Source organism: Scardinius erythrophthalmus (assembly GCF_964197995.2).
Source record: "Scardinius erythrophthalmus genome assembly, chromosome: 2".
Taxonomy (NCBI): domain Eukaryota; kingdom Metazoa; phylum Chordata; class Actinopteri; order Cypriniformes; family Leuciscidae; genus Scardinius; species Scardinius erythrophthalmus.
Window position 1 is genome coordinate 66,265,354 of NC_138222.1, and position 19,819 is coordinate 66,285,172.

The following is a 19,819-nucleotide window of genomic DNA, read 5'->3' on the forward strand; positions in this document are numbered from 1 at the left end:
TTTAAATCTTTATACAATAAATATTGCATGTTTTCCACCTCCACGAATTAGACGAGTGTTGTTATGTCACCTTGTTGAGGTAAATTGTAGTTTTCCTTAATTTACTAAAAGTCTTCTAAAAGTAAAAAGATGACTGTGAAAAATTGTTGTATACAATTAAACGCATGTATGGTGAGATTATTATATTTTCATATCAATCTGTCTTAATTTTGACCACGAACCATGTGCTGTCACTTTAATTCAGCGCGTGCAGCACAGCAGAAATAGTCTCGGTGCGGAAACGATCTCTGCACTGCTGTATACGCACCGCACCTGGAACGGAAAAAAAATACGCACCGCATACACACTGCAAACGGAGTATGTGTGAAACTACAATTTACCTCAGCAAGGCGACATAATGAATAACACTCGTCTCATTCGTGGAGGTGGAAAAACAAGTTCTTTGTGACATTCAAGATGTATTGTATTAAAATTTAAATGCAAAAGAAAAGGCATGATAGTCGGCTGTTTTGTCAATTTTAAGTTTTAATTTAAAATGTTTGCAATCTTAATATAAGTACATGGTTAAATATTTTTAACTACTTGCTTGAGCAACTTAATACAAGTAGAAGTAGTACATGAATAATAGGCCTGCGTTGTTTTAAATTGTGTTTTCGTGCATACGTCCATTAAAGAGTGTATATGTGTACAAATTGAATCGCAATGCTGACAAAAACTTTTTTTAAATAAAAGTTGTATAACTAATGAATTTCAATTTAAAAAAAATATTTTTTTTTTAGAAAAACTAGTGATTTATACACTTTTTAGAAATACCCAGATCCAGATTGATCCTTATTTTCGCAAATATAAACCCAAACCTTTCCCTAAACCTAACTTAAACATATTTTGACTTTTCATTTTAAAATAACCTGTTGGAAAGCGGCTGCTAGACAACCAATTAAAGTCAATGGGTACATTTTGCGTAAAGAGCATGGCAAATGAAAACATGAACTCGTGCTATAGATACGCGGTGGAAGTAAATTGGGTTGGATAATCTCATGCAAAGTATTAGAAACTGTTAGCTAGCTACATCTTAAGTCAAGTGCCCTTGAGTGAAAGTATACTTACATGAATGACTGCAGTCTGAAATTCTTCTCAAGAGCAGCTCGCCTGGTCAAAGCTGGAGAAGTGTGATGTGTTTGGTCAGTCTGCTGCTTAAATACAGCTCTGAAGGGGACAGGCAGTCCTTAAAACACACCCCGAGTGATTGATCAATGATTTCCAGTGTAATCAGCTCCCCCACCTCACAAAGTAGAGTGCCATTTTAAAACCATACATAATGCAGCTTAACACAGTATGATTAGCTCAAAAACAATCACCAGAACAAATCCCAATGAAGAAGACTTGAGTGACATTACTCATCTATGATGAAGCAGTCTCTCACTGACCTTGCCCTTGTGAATAAAAAGTGCACTTTAGTGTCCTTTTATAAAGTGTACTTATTATACAAATAATATACTTTAAATGTATACACTTAAGTGTGACTTAAATGCAATGTTTTCGGTGCACTGAATGTACATGAAGTGTAATTGATTTCGTATACTGTATATCACATATTAAGTTGAAATAAAATGCAATAAGTTGTCATTAAGGGTGATTTTTTTGGGACAACTTAAGTGGGACTTTTATACAACTTTATTTTTACTTTCATAATTGCTTCTAGTGTCTTTAAAATTGATTAACTGAACTAAATGTACTTTAATGTCAGTTAACAATACACTTAAGTGTGAATTAACTGTAATGTTTTCACCGCTTAAGTGCATTTTATTTGTATTTAGTTTCAAATGTATCACAAATTAACTTAATATTAAATGCACTTAGTTAAACTTTTGAATGCTTTTTTAAACAACTTAAATGGCACTTTAATACAAATGTAAGAAGTCATTTCATACTTGCATATAGTGTATTTAAAATATAGTTAAAGTGTACTGTTTAATGAACTGACAAGCAATTCATGTGAACTAAAATATACTTTAATGTCAGTTAACAATACACTTAAATGTGAATTAAGTGTAATGTTTTCGACAAACGTATTGCATATAATATGTTATTGATTTCAAATGTATCACAGATTAATCTTAAATTAAATGCAATTAGTTGAAATTAAGAGTGATTTTTTGGAACAACTTAAGTGGGACTTTAATACATTTTTATATGAACTTTGAAATATGATAAAAGTGTACTTCCAAATATACTGACAAGCAATTAATGTGAACTAACATACACTTTAATGTAATATACATCATGTACACTATTATATAATTAAATACATTTGTAATTAAAAATAATAATAATAACAAAGTTATTATAAATATCTTAATAACCTAGTTACAATCAACACAAATTCAATTTAAAACCCTCTACATTTACTACAAATTTATTTACAAAACAATCTCTAAAATAAATACATAAAAACCTGTTGATGCACAAGAAAATGAAAAAGAAAATTCTGTCATCATTAAACTCACCCTCAAGTTGTTTCAAACCTGTATGAATTTATTTCTTCTGCTGAACACAAAGGAAGATATTTTGAAGAATGTCAGTAACCAGACAGTTAACTGGTCCCATTGACTTCCATAGTAGGAAAAAAAAAATACTATGGAAGTCAATGGGACCAGTTAACTGTTTGCTTACTGACATTCTGTATACTAATTTTTAATGCTTGTCAACTGACATTCACAAATGTGTTAAAATTGGCAGCAATGGCAACAAACTGCACATTACATTTAAATGCAAAAATCGTTTAGTGCTGACTGCTGACATCAAAGTAGTTCAATATTGTCAGTCTTAATAAATAAATAAATAAATAAATAAATAAATAAATAAATAAATAAAGAAGATTAGTTCTAAAACTATTACGTGTTTAACGGTTTAAATACAGTGACATTGACAATTATATTTTAAATTCAGCGAATGCAAAATCATTTAAAAATACATCAAGTATTAAATAGTCAAATACAATTAAAGAAAGAAAGAAGATTAGTTCTGAACAATGTAATTTATACCATTAGGAAATTAAAGTAAAATTTACAGATGTGCAAGATTGTATTTTACAGTTTACAGTGAAATGTACATTGTTTAGACTCTGAAGAAGAAGAAGTCTCTTACACGCGGGTCTAAAATATCAGTTTACATTTTCAAACATTCTTTTTGCCATTAATTGTAATAATCCAGTGAGATTTGTGTATGCACAAGGAGTCTGACAGCAGCCGGTATGATCTGATCTCACCATCATCGAGTCCGTCTGTGATTACATGAAGAAACAGAAGAAACTGAGACAGACTAAATCCAGAAGAACTGCGGGAACGTCTCCGAGACGCTTGAAGAAACCTTCCTGCAAAGCTACAGTACTGTGAAAAGCACTGGCACTCGTGTTGAAATGCTGTAAAGTGAGAATTGCTTCAAAAATAAAATCACAAATTTAATTTATTTATTATAAAGTAATGTATCCCTTACTTCTATTAACTTCTTCAAATCAATATATGGTGTAACGACCCTTTGCGTTTAAAACGGCTTTTGTCCAGGTACACTTGCGCATAGTGTACACAGAATATAAAATGGCAAATATTTCATCTTATTTCATTTTAATGAGTTGTCAGTACAGTACATAACAAAAACAAGTATGATTTTACCTCAAAATTCAACATATTGACACAAAATATAAATGCAAATCCACCTTTCTCTGCCTAGATCCAGATGTTTCCGTGAATCGCAGCGAGCCATTGCTTCTCTGTTCTGTGGCTTTTGGCAGTCAGTAAAAAAATACCTCAGATTTCTTTTCAAATCTTATGTGTACAGTAAGTTCTTCTTCTGTTATATGCATATCCTCTATGAACGGATAAGACATATTGATAATCAATCCACCTGACAGAACAAGAGCCCAACTACTGACTAACATTACATTAGATTGAGCGATTTGAGCATTTCATTGTCCTACAGTGTAAATTATTTCTCCGTCAGTGTTTTTCTTTTGTTTCCAACCACAAACCAATTTCATTGCAATTTCAGAAATCGGTTCTAACTCTGTTTTTTTTTAATCAACACTTGAATGTTGATAAGTTTAATTTAAAAAAAGGTGATCAAAGGTGATGAATTGAGTCCATCAACACACTCAAAGCTTCACAGTCCTTTGTTTTAATCAACGCTCTTAATCCCATCTTGATGAAGTCTTTGAAAAGAACGTTATTTTCTCAGATTTTTTTTTTCAAAATGTTTGAAATGTTGATGTTTTTTTCAAAACTTACACTCTCACTATCTTCAATCTTTCGGACAAACTTGATGATGATACATAATTGTGTTATTTCTTTTAATTCCAAAGAAGTGGTTTCATTTATATCATTAATATACTATACATACTCTGTAAGTGTTAGAAGCACTTTAGGAATGTCACTACCAAACTCATTTGTTCTGCTATTGAGACATTTTTTTTGGATGTTATTCCATAAAATTTAGTTGTTATATGTGTTCAACTGTTCTGACCAGTGATTGCTAACCATGTGCTGATTAGCATCTTCGAGCTAGGCTCAAAAGTATCTAAAATTGTCACTACCAAAACAGTCACAACCGAAACGTTTTCTTGAAGTTTCGGTTGTGACATTGTTTTGGTAGTGACAAAAGGGAACACATAATCCTTTATTTGGAGGAATAAACTACATTTTAGTACAGTTATGCAAATAATTACTACTGTAGTATGTTTTAGTAATGTTTTAGTATGCAATATTCTGTTAAAATTCTGTAATGTGATGAGGTTACAATTACTTAAGGTTGCAGTCCATGATACTAGCTTAGGTGTAAGGTTGTTGTCAGTAATGTTAATTTCTATGATTAACTTGACAGGGAGAATGACATAAAACACCAACATGCCTAAAAAAAAATAGAAAAACTACAACAGAGAGACAGAGAGAATACAAACAAAGGTTGAGGGAAGACCCAGTGAAGTACGAGGAATACTTAAGGAAAGAAAATGAAAGAAATAAGAAACGAAGGGAAGAAGGAAAGTTGAAGAGTATCAGTGAATTATCTGACAGAAAAGCATGGAGGAAAAGACAGAAAAGACACAGGATGATGGTGAAAATACAAAAAGAGATGGAGACATTTTGCAGGGCTTCCGCACCACCTAGCACTTCCAGTGAGGGTGATCAGACACCAGTACACACACACACACACACACACACACACACACACACACACACACACACACACACACACACACACACACACACACACACACACACACACACACACACACACACACAGTTCAGTGGTTCTGGAGATTTATCTGAATGAGGAAAATTATTCTGAAATTAATGTTTTATGTAAACACACACACACACACACACACACACACACAGACAGACAGAGAGAGAGAGAGAGAGAGAGAGAGAGAGAGAGAGAGAGAGAGAGAGAGAGAGAGAGAGAGAGAGAGAGAGAGAGAGAGAGAGAGAGAGAGAGAGAGAGAGAGAGTTCAGTGGTTCTGGAGATTTATCTGAATGACTCATAAACAAAATGTTGAAAATGTGAAAATAAAACAAAGTGGTTCTGAGTCTACATTGTAAGTTGTTGTTTATCTAGGAGCATACCTCTTCTCACTTGCACCTCAAGACCCAAAATATAGAATAGCTCTAGGTGTTCTTATAAGATATTTACTGTCAGATGTGTGTCTGCTATATGTACTGACTGCATATGTGCATCATAGTTATTTATTTATATTAACATAAAATGTGGACAGTCTGATTCAGCCATGGCAAACTAATTATTGTGGTCACTACCAAAACATTACTGTCACTACCAAAAATGTGCAGTCACTACCATAACATGGGATGTTTTGTCAAAAATAAAGTATATTGAATTATCAACTAAGATGTTATGATAGTGTTTGGTTCAGTGCATATTCAAACCGATGAATCCTTAACTTTGAAATCAGTACGATAAACTTTATGCCTTCTACAAAGAAAGATTGGGTTCAAAATACAACAAATCTCATAAATCACACTTAAAATATTATTAAAATTATAATCTTTATTGATTTAACTAGTAAAAAATATTTTTTAAAAATAGAAAAAATATATATTTATAAGGTAGATGTAAACAAAATCTTAATAGGTCATTATAAGCCTTCTTAATAAATTATTTATTATTTTGTTTCGGTAGTGACAAATTTGGGGAGAAGGAAAATATTCCAGCATTTTCTGAAAATACAATATGAGAATTAACTGCACAATTAAAAGCGTACCTTGGATATTATACAATTTGCATACATGCAAAATTTGTGGGAAAAAACAAAAAAAAATTCAAGATGTTTCCAACTTTGCACCAATTCTGTAGAATGGCCCATATATAATTATTATTTATATATATATATATATATATATATATATATATATATATATATATATATATATATATATATATATATATATATATATATATAATATATATAAATATAGGCTATGTATCGACTATATATAGGCCTATAAGCAGATCTTTTTTTTACAATGAAAAACGTGCAATGATAAACTTACAAGTGTCTTTGATTTAGGAAATTATTGAAGGCCTGCTTTAAAGATTACAAAATAAAATAAAAACGTGCAATGAAAAACAGGAATAGTTTTAATTTGTCATGTCATTGAATCAACAGTAAGAGAGAATAATAAACCAGAACTTTAACTTCTATGAGTAAAACTGACGCTTCATCTTTTGTGTGATGTACAATAAACTTTATTAAACTCATCAGTATATTTTTGATCATCATTCGGACCTGGTCCGAAACAGCAGACTTGTAGGCTAGGTACATACAAGCAGATGACAAATACTTTATAACCGTAATTAAATTAAACTATACCTGTTCCATCTCCATACAGCACTCGCACTCTGACTCTGTAGGCATTATTGTCCGACTCTGGGTCGAAATGAACACCATTACTGAGAGTTTCTGATATTATCATCAGTCCTGAGAGACTGAGTGCGAGCTCATGAAGCTCCGCCCACTGTGCCGCGCAGCAGCAGCTCATTTGCATTTAAAGGGCACACACTAAAACAGCGCGTTTTTCTGAGCCCCCAAAAATGACAATTTAAACATACTGTAAAAAATTATCTGTTTTTGAGCTAAACCTTCACATACACACTCTGGGGACATCAGAGACTTGTTTTACATCTTGTTAAAAGGAGCATAATAGGTCCCCTTTAAAATGTGCCTTTAATATTTAATTAGAGAAAAATAAATGTAACAGTCTAAATATTAAATATTTAAGGAATCAATCCCTTCAGTCGTGAAAGAGATCTGTCATAATTTACCATAAATAAACAAGTGTGACGCCTCTATTCAGATGGGTTGTCATTGGCCGTGACTTTATCGCTGAACTCGCTGTGATTGGACTATCCTTTAATCCATATAAAAATGTGCTTCATGTTACAAAGTATTTACGTTAGTAATACACTAAGTTAACTATAAAGTGTCACTATATTGTGAGATATTACTCCTTGACTGAGATCCCAACCATAAGCATTTCTGCACATTCAAATGAAATACAGCATCATAGAGCAACAGAGATTACTTTACTTTACTTAACTAAGTTACTTTAAGGGTCAAATCAAATAGAAATAGCACATTAATTAAATGACGTTAAATCATTTAGTTGTAACTTGTAACTTACAAGTTACAACTAAATGATTCAACCACATTTAGTCACTTTTCAAGTCTGGTATAAAGACTGTTGCTCATGTGGCTGAAATGTTCGCCCAATAGAGAAAAATAATGAAAATAAGAAAATAAGTAGAGGGAACACTGCTTACAACAGAAGGTTTATTTAATAAATTGTATTTTTTTTAATTAAATGTAATTTTAAACACATTATTACAGAATCAGTATCTAGAGATTATTTATTGTGATTACACAAAGTATGAAGCTATATGAATATTTGTGTATTGGTATTATATAAGGTTATTTGAAAACAACAAATGTTGAATATATATATATATTTCCCCTGAACACCCAAACACCGGCCCAAAAAATACAATGAGGCCTGAATGTAAAGCAACTGATACATGATTGACAAAATTAGAAGTATTCAAAGAACTTGTGCATCACATGTGCAATCTGTCTTGACATTACAGAGGAGATTCCTTGGTATCCACTTTGATATCAGTGTAAGTGACGCCTTTGTATCTGCCCTTGGTTCTGTACGCAAACACACTGCCGTTCTTGCAGGTCATCTTCACTGTGCCAGTGTAAGGCAGGTCAAAAGTGGCTCTGCCAATAGTGATGGAAACATCAAGCTTCTTCCCTGGTGGCACCTCTACATTTGTAGACAGCTTTTCGGTTCTCTTTTCTGTGTTCTCCTGACCATAAGTGCCTTGAAATCCAATGGTGACACTGAATCCTTTAGTAACTTCAGCAACCTCTGGAACCCCAGCCTTCACTTCCATTTTAAATGTTGCAGATAAACTTGCACTCACAGACCATGAAGATTTCTTATTTATAGTCGTTGAGCTTTCAAGTGTTTGATTTTGTGTGGTGGAGGAGTTGTTCCTGTAACTGTGGGCTTTGATGTCTTCTACTGCCACCTGTGGTATCAGTTGGTGGATAGTGGGATAGTGGACATCGGTGAGAACTGTTGATTCAATTGCTTTGAGAAACATGAATCCCATGCAGTCAATGTCGGCACCACCTCTTCCTACAACTCCCAAACAATATCCAGAGCCGACATCCATGGGATATTCTTTTTTTAAACCCCAGTCTGTCATCTTTGCAAAAAACTCTCCCCCCAAACTGGTCTTGAATTTGATGGCTCCAAGACGTGTTCCTGCTCCGTTCCCCCACAGGGAAAGTGAGGTGAAACACTCACCAGGTGAGAACGTGTACTCTTGATACGGTCCAGAACCTTCTCCAAAATTTTCAACTCTTCCATCTGAAAGCCAGACCCTGACACCCCTAACCTGCCATCCTCCCACCCAGACTCCGATCTTCTCTAAACTGGCACCGTTGTCCACACCAGTAAATGAGAATGCACCACCTCCGCCTCCACCAATTAGATGCAGATTTATTGTGTCGGACATCTTGGAATTAAATAGATCTGAAAGCAATATCAGATAAGAATTAACATCAGCTTTAAAAACACACACACTGTATTAATAAAACAAAACCACATAATTGTACTAGATATGTGTGAAATTACTGTGGGAAAAAATAATTCTCTGAACCCTATAGATGTACACAAACTGAGAAAGTCAAAAAGCGTTTATGTAGCATCATGTCCAGCCCTCCAGCACCCCTGATAATAGGCTTGTTGGACTTGAACCGGCGCTGCACAGACCGATCGGTGAATTTCATCAGAGTACCGCAGGAGCGAATAGAAAGTAGATGGCTCCTTATGCTTTTGGACTGCTCTTGCGGTACTTTGATGTCATAAACCATATGAACGACATAAATGAAGTTTGAATTATGTCCGACACACGACCAAAGAGACGACATTCTGATGAACAAATTGCAAAGAAGAAGGACAAAGGATAAGGAACGCGGGAAGTACCGAATTTACATCGGAAAAACCTTGGAAAGGTGGCGAGAACTCCGCCGGCAGAAGGGCTTCCAATCCGACATTCCAGTTGCTCTGTTTTTGCAGAACAGGTAAATCCATTTTTCTTTCTAAATAGACGTTCATGTTCACCAAACCAACACAAGGATGTCATTAGCTAGAACTATGCAGTCAGCGTTAACTTTGGTGACTACAACACGTTAGCGATCAATCTCTATTGTAAATGATCAAGCAAACTCACAGTATAGGGCGACAATTTGTGTGAATGATTGTTTTAACCCACGGTTTGTTATGAATTTGAATGTTCATTTATAGGCTATTGACAACTTTGACTAAATTTGTTTACGACACCGCTGTTGTTTATGCTCAGTGGGAAACGCGAAGCTAACGCTATCATGCTATTATTGCGTCCTTGTATGGGAGCTATAGTTATAACCTCAGGTGGCGAAATGATTTTAAGATAATGTTTCTCTTTTTCTGCATTCTGTTCTGCAATATATAAAAGCATTTATCTAACGGTGACATTACACATTGAATGAAGTATCAGTAAAACTCAATTTTGTTTGTAGTGACTACTTTGACTTTCCTTTATGCCGGAAGGGAGGGGAGGGGAGGAGGGAGGAGACGGGATGAGGAGGAGGGAGGGTCGAGCTAGCCTCCGTTTTGTTTGACAACAATTCGAACGTCAACAAGTAGTAACGTCTCTCTACGACATCGCTTAGAGCACCTTTTAAAAAAGTTTTGTCAGCATTGTGATTCTCTGTAGCCTACACATACTCTCTTTAATAGACGTATTCACATTTAAACAAATTTAAACAACGTATTATTCAATTCAATACTTCTATATAATTATATTTAAGTTGCTCAAGCAAGTGGTAAAATATTTAACCATGTACTTATATAAAATCGCATACATTTTAAATTAAAACTTAAAATTGACTGCAGACTCATGCCCTTTCTTTTGCATAATTTAAATCTTTATACAATAAATTTTGCATGTTTTCCACCTCCACGAATTAGACGAGTGTTGTTATGTCACCTTGTTGAGGTAAATTGTAGTTTTCCTTAATTTACTAAAAGTCTTCTAAAAGTAAAAAGATGACTGTGAAAAATTGTAGTATACAATTAAACGCATGTATGGTGAGATTATTATATTTTCATATCAATCTGTGTTCATTTTGACCACGAACCATGTGCTGTCACTTTAATTCAGCGCGTGCAGCACAGCAGAAATAGTCTCGGTGCGGAAACGATCTCTGCACTGCTGTATACGCACCGCACCTGGAACGGATCGCCGGACCGCATCCGCGTGCAGCGTGAAAGCTCTGACCTGTTAACATGGGTACGGAAAAAAATACGCACCGCATAGCCTACACACTGCAAACGGAGTATGTGTGAAACTACAATTTACCTCAACAAGGCGACATAATGAACAACACTCGTCTCATTCGTGGAGGTGGAAAAACAAGTTCTTTGTGACATTCAAGATGTATTGTATTAAAATTTAAATGCAAAAGAAAAGGCATGATAGTCGGCTGTTTTGTCAATTTTAAGTTTTAATTTAAAATGTTTGCAATCTTAATATAAGTACATGGTTAAATATTTTTAACTACTTGCTTGAGCAAATTAATACAAGTAGAAGTAGTACATGAAGGCCTGCATTGTTTTAAATTGTGTTTTCGTGCATACGTCCATTAAATAGTGTATATGTGTACAAATTGAATCGCAATGCTGACAAAAACTTTTTTTAAAATAAAAGTTGTATAACTAATGAATTTCAATTTAAAATTTTTTTTTTTTTTAGAAAAACTAGTGATTTATACACTTTTTAGAAATACCCAGATCCAGATTGATCCTTATTTTCGCAAATATAAACCCAAACCTTTCCCTAAACCTAACTTAAACATATTTTGACTTTTCATTTTAAAATAACCTGTTGGAAAGTGGCTCCTAGACAACCAATTAAAGTCAATGGGTACATTTTGCGTAAAGAGCATGGCAAATGAAAACATGAACTCGTGATATAGATACGCGGTGGAAGAAAATTGGGTTGGATAATCTCATGCAAAGTATTAGAAACTGTTAGCTAGCTACATCTTAAGTCAAGTGCCCTTGAGTGAAAGTATACTTACATGAATGACTGCAGTCTGAAATTCTTCTCAAGAGCAGCTCGCCTGGTCAAAGCTGGAGAAGTGTGATGTGTTTGGTCAGTCTGCTGCTTAAATACAGCTCTGAAGGGGACAGGCAGTCCTTAAAACACACCCCGAGTGATTGATCAATGATTTCCAGTGTAATCAGCTCCCCCACCTCACAAAGTAGAGTGCCATTTTAAAACCATACATAATGCAGCTTAACACAGTATGATTAGCTCAAAAACAATCACCAGAACAAATCACAATGAAGAAGACTTGAGTGACATTACTCATCTATGATGAAGCAGTCTCTCACTGACCTTGCCCTTGTGAATAAAAAGTGCACTTTAGTGTCCTTTTATAAAGTGTACTTATTATACAAATAATATACTTTAAATGTATACACTTAAGTGTGACTTAAATGCAATGTTTTCGGTGCACTGAATGTACATTAAGTGTAATTGATTTCGTATACTGTATATCACATATTAAGTTGAAATAAAATGCAACTTAAGTGGGACTTTAATACAACTTTATATTTACTTTGATAATTGCTTCTAGTGTCTTTAAAATTGATTAACTGAACTAAATGTACTTTGATGTCAGTTAACAATACACTTAAGTGTGAATTAAATGTAATGTTTTCACCGCTTAGTGCATTTTATTTGTATTTAGTTTCAAATGTATCACAAACTAACTTCATATTAAATGCAATTAGTTGAACTTTTGAATGTTTTTTTAAACAACTTGTATACAAATGTAAGAAGTCATTTCATACTTGCATATAGTGTATTTAAAATATAGTTAAAGTGTACTGTTTAATGAACTGACAAGCAATTAATGTGAACTAAAATATACTTTAATGTCAGTTAACAATACACTTAAATGTGAATTAAGTGTAATGTTTTCGACAAACGTATTGCATATAATATGTTATTGATTTCAAATGTATCACAGATTAAGCTCAAATTAAATGCAATTAGTTGAAATTAAGAGTGATTTTTTTTGGAACAACTTAAGTGGGACTTTAATACATTTTTATATGAACTTTGAAATATGATAAAAGTGTACTTCCAAATATACTGACAAGCAATTAATGTGAACTAACATACACTTTAATGTAATATACATCATGTACACTATTATATAATTAAATACATTTGTAATTAAAAATAATAATAATAACAAAGTTATTATAAATATCTTAATAACCTAGTTACAATCAACACAAATTCAATTTAAAACCCTCTACATTTACTACAAATTTACTACATTTACTACAAATTTATTTACAAAACAATCTCTAAAATAAATACATAAAAACCTTTCTGTTGATGCACAAGAAAATGAAAAAGAAAATTCTGTCATCATTAAACTCACCCTCAAGTTGTTTCAAACTTGTATGAATTTATTTCTTCTGCTGAACACAAAGGAAGATATTTTGAAGAATGTCAGTAACCAGACAGTTAACTGGTCCCATTGACTTCCATAGTAGGAAAAAAAAAATACTATGGAAGTCAATGGGACCAGTTAACTGTTTGCTTACTGACATTCTGTATACTAATTTTTAATGCTTGTCAACTGACATTCACAAATGTGTTAAAATTGGCAGCAATGGCAACAAACTGCACATTACATTTAAATGCAAAAATCGTTTAGTGCTGACATCAAAGTAGTTCAATATTGTCAGTCTTAATAAATAAATAAATAAATAAATAAATAAATAAAGAAGATTAGTTCTAAAACTATACGTGTTTAACGGATTAAATACAGTGACATTGACAATTATATTTTAAATTCAGCGAATGCAAAATCATTTAAAAATACATCAAGTATTAAATAGTCAAATACAATTAAAGAAAGAAAGAAGATTAGTTCTGAACAATGACATTTATACGTTTAACTATTACACGTTTAATGGTTTAAATACGCAGTGAAATCGACAGACAGTTCATTTTAAAGTCAGCGAATGCAAAATAATGTACATAAGTATAGTTGAATAAAGTCAAATACAGTTCAGAAAGAAAGAAAATTAGTTTATTTATTATAAAGTAATGTATCCCTTACTTCTATTAACTTCTTCAAATCAATATATGGTGTAACGACCCTTTGCGTTTAAAACGGCTTTTGTCCAGGTACACTTGCGCATAGTGTACACAGAATATAAAATTGCAAATATTTCATCTTATTTCATTTTAATGAGTTGTCAATACAGTACATAACAAAAACAAGTATGATTTTACCTCAAAATTCAACATATTGACACAAAATATAAATGCAAATCCACCTTTCTCTGCCTAGATCCAGATGTTTCTGTGAATCGCAGCGAGCCATTGCTTCTCTGTTCTGTGGCTTTTGGCAGTCAGTAAAAAAATACCTCAGATTTCTTTTCAAATCTTATGTGTACAGTAAGTTCTTCTTCTGTTATATGCATATCCTCTATGAACGGATAAGACATATTGATAATCAATCCACCTGACAGAACAAGAGCCCAACTACTGACTAACATGACATTAGATTGAGCGATTTGAGCATTTCATTGTCCTACAGTGTAAATTATTTCTCCGTCAGTGTTTTTCTTTTGTTTTCAACCACAAACCAATTTCATGGCAATTTCAGAAATCGGTTCTAACTCTGTTTTTTTTTTAATCAACACTTGAATGTTGATAAGTTTAATTTAAAAAAAGGTGATCAAAGGTGATGAATTGAGTCCATCAACACACTCAAAGCTTCACAGTCCTTTGTTTTAATCAACGCTCTTAATCTGATGAAGTCTTTGAAAAGAACGTTATTTTCTCAGCTTTTTTTTTTCAAAATGTTGCTTTTTTAATAAAACGTACACTCTCACTATCTTCATTCTTTCGGACAAACTTGATGATGATACATAACTGTGTTATTTCTTTCTGTAAAGAGTGTTGCATAACTAAACGTTAAATGCATTTATGTAAAACGTTCACTGATATGTGGGTATTTCCATTATTAAAAGTATCTCTTTATTAGCAAGCTATATTCATAGGAAAACCTTCTGACTTCTGTTTGGTGCTGATAGAGTATACAGAAATGACACACTGGACTATAATCTGTGAGTTTGTTACATTTATATTTAGATGGACTTAAAAAAATTCTTGCATGTAGCTTTATTAAACCTTTTAATACAGTGGTTTGTTACATTTATTTTAATTCCAAAGAAGTGGTTTCATTTATATCATTAATATACTATACATACTCTGTAAGTGTTAGAAGCACTTTAGTAGATGCAGTTATCTTTAGTTAAATACTGCAAGACTACCCTGCTGTAGGACACTGCTTAGAAATTGCTTTAAAGGGCACCTATTATGCAAAATTCACTTTTACATGGTGTTTGAACATAAATGTGTGTCGGCAGTGTGTGAGCAAAACCACCCTAGAATGATAAAAATCCACCCAGTGTTTTTTTTACAATCTCAATCAATCATAAGCACTTTCTCAGAATGAGCTGTTCTAAGATTCTATGCAATGTGACGTAGAATTGCACAAGCACCACCGACGTGATTTCATTGACACTGTGGTTTTTGCATAGACTTATACTCTTATACATTACACACTTCTTATAATGTGTGTAACAAGTGCCTCGTTGGAGCAATGGACCAGTTTCTAGGTCAGTGGAGAGCAGAATAAATACTGGGTTGCATAGGCAGAGGTTTCGAAGTCATAAAAAAAATTCTAATTCTACTTTTGTCGAGTTTGCCCGAGAGAAAAGTAATTTGCTTGATAAATGGTGTCATGCAAATAAAGCCAATGATTTTGCGTCACTGAGAGAATTGGTCTTGCTGGAAGATTTTAAGGGTTGTCTACCTGATCGTGTTGTGCTTTATTCAAACGAACAGAAGGTATCCACGCTGTCACAAGCCGCACGTTTTGTAAACAAGTTAAAAGAAACCTTTACAAGTGAAGAAAATTTGATGTTGGAAGAAAAATTGCTTGACAAAAGAATTGATACCCCTTGGCGGTCAGTTTTTAAAGTATGCAATGATGTAAAACCTGAATGGAGAGTGCTATACAAAACACCATTACTAAAAAAGACGGGTGATTTGCAGTGGAGAATTCTGCACGGGGCTATTGCAGTCAACTCTTTTATTTCTGTTTTGGATGCGAGTAAAAACCCTGGTTGTCCGTTTTGTCTTCAAAAGGTTTTTTCATGCTTTTGTGTACTGTTCTAGGCTTACGCCTTTATTTGTGTTGGTTCAAGAAATGTGTGATAAGTTCAATGAGATTTTTCATCCAGAAACCTTTATATTTGGTTTTAAGTATGTGCAGAAAAAACGTATAGAGTTTCAATTGTTGAATTTTATTTTTGGTCAAGCAAAATTGGCAATTTATATGAGTAGAAAAAGTAAAATAGAGAAAGGGTGTAATGATGATGTGATTCTGGTTTTTAGATCTTTAGTCAAAGCAAGAATACTGATTGATTTCAGATTTTACAATGACATGAATGATCTTTCTACTTTTAAAATGAGATGGTGCAGTCATGATGTGTTGTGTACAGTAATTGAGGATGATTTAAGCTTTTGCTTCTAAAAAAAAAAAAAAAAAAAAAATTGTAAGTAGCCTAATTTATTTGCACACTGTTGTTTGTTAAAAAGGTGATTGTAATTTTTGGCTACTTGTGAATTAAAGTTTTTTCAAAATTCAACTCTCTCTCTCTCTCTCTCTCTCTCTCTCTCTCTCTCTCTCTCTCTCTCTCTCTCTCTCTCTCTCTCTCTCTCTCTCTCTCTCTCTCTCTCTCTCTCTCTTCCTGGTTAAGTGCCTTGAGGCTTTTGGATTTGGTCCATCTATTATTGCTTATATTAAACTGTTGTATACTGACACATACAGCATGCTGAAAATTAATGGTACCATTACAAGACCTTTCAGAGTAAGCAGAGGCATAAGGCAGGGGTGTGGACTCTCAGGAATCCTGTATGCAATTGCAATTGAACCTTTTTTGGTCGCACTGAGAAACAAGCTGGGTGGCATATCAACAGTGTGTCCGTCCACCTCAGACCCAAAAACTGTTAAGCTTAGTGCCTATGCTGATGATGTCACTGTTTTTATCAGATCTGCTCAGGATGTCAGGACTTTGAGAGAATCTTTGGAGGTTTATCAGAAAGCTTCCTCATCTCGAATTAATTGGCAAAAGTGTGCATCTTTTTTATTGGGTGAATGGGAGAATGGAGGCCCTCCAGCACTTCCTCAGAACTGTTCCTGGAGTCTAGAGGGGTTTAAAGTGTTGGGAATTTTCCTTGGGACTGACCAATATATCCAGAAAAACTGGGATGGATTGTTTGAAAAAGTTTCTGGGCGTATACAAAAATGGAAATGGATACTAACTCAACTGTCATATAGAGGAAGAGTGCTCATTATTGACAACTTAGCAGCTTCCATGATGTGGCATCGCTTAAATGTGATTGACCCACCAAAAGATTTGTTGCAACGTCTACAGAAGACTTTTGTTGATTTTTTCTGGGATGGTTACCATTGGTTTCCCCCTTCAATTCTGTATTTGCTAGTTAATGAAGGGGGCCAAGGGTTGATTGATTTGGCAGCCAAGGTTAAAGCTATGAGGTTAAAGACAATTCAGAGCCTACTCTACCCTGTGGATTTTAAGCCATGGGTTTCGTTTGGTCTGGCATTGCTCAGAAGTTTTGGTGGGTTCGGTCTTGATAGGCATTTGTTTTTAATGTCTTCTTATGATGGAAAGTTTTCAGCTAATGTAACATTTTATACTTCTGTGTTAAACTCCTGGTCAGGTTTTAAATTGATTAGAAATGGGAATAATCATTTTGGCCTTGAAGAACCACTGTTTTACAACTCAATATTGGGTGATAACATTTGTACATCTAATTCAATTGTTAAATTTTTTTTTGAAAAAACGACTGACTAAAGTTTCAGACTTGATCGATACCTTGTCTAAAAAATGGAGGTCAATCATAGAGATTGCTAATCAGGCTGGTATTAAATCAGTCAGGACAATAGAGAGGCTTATTGGTGGGTTGAAAGCGGCTTTTCCCTCCACACTCCTCCTGTTTGTTAACAGTTTTCTGTCTGGAGGTCCTTCTGAAGTTTTGTTTCCTAAGTTATTTGTTTCTCCCAAGGTTGGTTTTGAAGATAATCATGTAGGAAAGCTGCTGACATTTAACAGTTTACAAGAGCTTGATTTTCAGCTGGTAGGGAAAAGAGACCTATATCAGTTATGTGTTAAAGTGGATCACTTTGAGAATATTAAGGACAGAGTTGATACAAAATTTTTAACAGTTCCTGCAGCTCTTTCTCCTTCATGGAGGCTTTTTTATAAGGGTCCACTACCTAAACGATCTGGAGACCTACAGTGGAGGTTATTACATTGTGCACTACCTACTAATTCTCATGTCTCTAAATTTAATTTGAATGTACTACCTTTTTGTTTTTTCTGTTCTTTACCAGAATCTGTTTTTCATGCTTTTACTGAGTGTTCTAGATTAGCTCCATTATTTATGATGCTTGAAAGACTTTTTGGGGTTTTAGGCTTTGTTTTTAACAAGATACTATTCATATATGGTTGCAAGTATTCTAGAGCGCACCGACAGCAGTGTACTGTAGCAAATTTCATTACTGGACAAGCCAAATTAGCCATTTGGAAGTCTTGCAGACTGGCTGCTGAAGGACGAAATATAGATGTTGTTCTGCTGTTTACTGCTTTGGTTGAATCCAGAATAAGAGTGGAACATAGATTTTTTCAAATGACAAATAACTTGATTGAGTTTGAGTTTAAATGGTGTGCAAATGGAGCTTTACTGTCTTTTTCTGAGGAAGGAGAAATAATGTTTAATTGGTGATGTATGGTGGTTATTTTGAGTGGATTTTGTTTTATTTATTAGTATTAGTATTATTTTTATTTTATTTTTTTATTTTTTGCAATATGATATGTGAAGTAAAATGACGTGTTCGTTTTTAGGATGTTTTAATAAAGTGTGTTAAAAGTCAAAGTCTCTCTCTCTCTCTCTCTCTCTCTCTCTCTCTCTCTCTCTCTCTCTCTCTCTCTCACTCTCTCTCTCTCACTGAATGAATTATTTGTGTGTATTTCAGTCTCATCTGCTGAAGACCAGAGTCAGTACGCCGTAACAGAGGAAGAAACTTCAATCTGATATTAAAGAGTTAATTCTGTCCACATGTGTGAATGTTCTGTCAGCATTTATTTGTCCTTTAACATGGTTTGAAAGTATTTTAGTTCATTCTTCTTTATATGAGCTTTATATTTGTCATAACCTTGTGTTGTTAGTCTGTTAGTGAAAGCTTGACAATGATACTGTTGCTTGTTCTAGTTCGCTTGTTTGAGTAATTACATAACATAGTTTTATTCTGTATCAAATGTTCTGTATAAATGAATAACTGTTGAAATTAAGAGTTTATTAGAGGTGTTTTTCTTGGTTTTTCACATTTGTAAACCATCATCTAATTCAAAAACAATGTCTTAATGTTTCAGTCATAATTGAATAATAAATCTTTATATATTTAGTGTCTGTAATTAAATCATTTGAAAGCATTTCATCATTAAAATTCTTTGTTGACAGTTTCCCTTTAAAGACACTCAGGGACAAAGAAAATAAATGTATTTGACAGCAGTTTATAACTCACTCAATAAATATTTCATGTTCATTCATGTATAACTCAAGATTTCCATTACATGAGAGTAGATGTTGAAACTTCATGCTGATTTGCACTCAACTCTCGCCAAGATTAGCACCAGCTAAGACGTAGCTTTACAGTAACCTATGCGTCTCCATCCATTTACGCTTCCTTCCATATGGTGATGTGAAGATCCTTCTGTCTGGTGTTAATGGCTGAAGTATATTTCCATTCCAACACCATGAACCAAAAAAAAAAAAAAAGTTTCATATGGAGACCAAAGTTGAATGTGAAGTCCAGGAATAAAATAAAATCAAATAAAATGAAACAAAGTCTCAATAGTCCTTCTGGATCCCTTGTGTGTGTGTGTATGATACTCAAATGTCAATGTGTGTAAAGGCCTTTTCGTGTTTACTACCCGGGTAGTGTGTGCTTAGCTCTCAGTTCGAATCCTTGTTGAATCACAATGATTCTTTTGAATCGTAGATCTGGGTC

At 33.7% G+C, this 19,819-nt stretch overlaps 1 protein-coding gene across 1 annotated transcript; it reads right to left on the bottom strand.

Annotated features, from left to right (window-relative positions):
- Nucleotides 1-8,145: 8,145 nt before the first annotated feature.
- On the bottom strand, nucleotides 8,146-9,093 carry LOC308685880 (aerolysin-like protein; the record flags this gene model as incomplete). The annotated part of the gene is made up of 1 exon (XM_081357990.1): nucleotides 8,146-9,093. One exon carries the CDS (start codon nucleotides 9,091-9,093, stop codon nucleotides 8,146-8,148), a length of 948 nt encoding a protein of 315 aa, XP_081214116.1.
- Nucleotides 9,094-19,819: the final 10,726 nt, after the last annotated feature.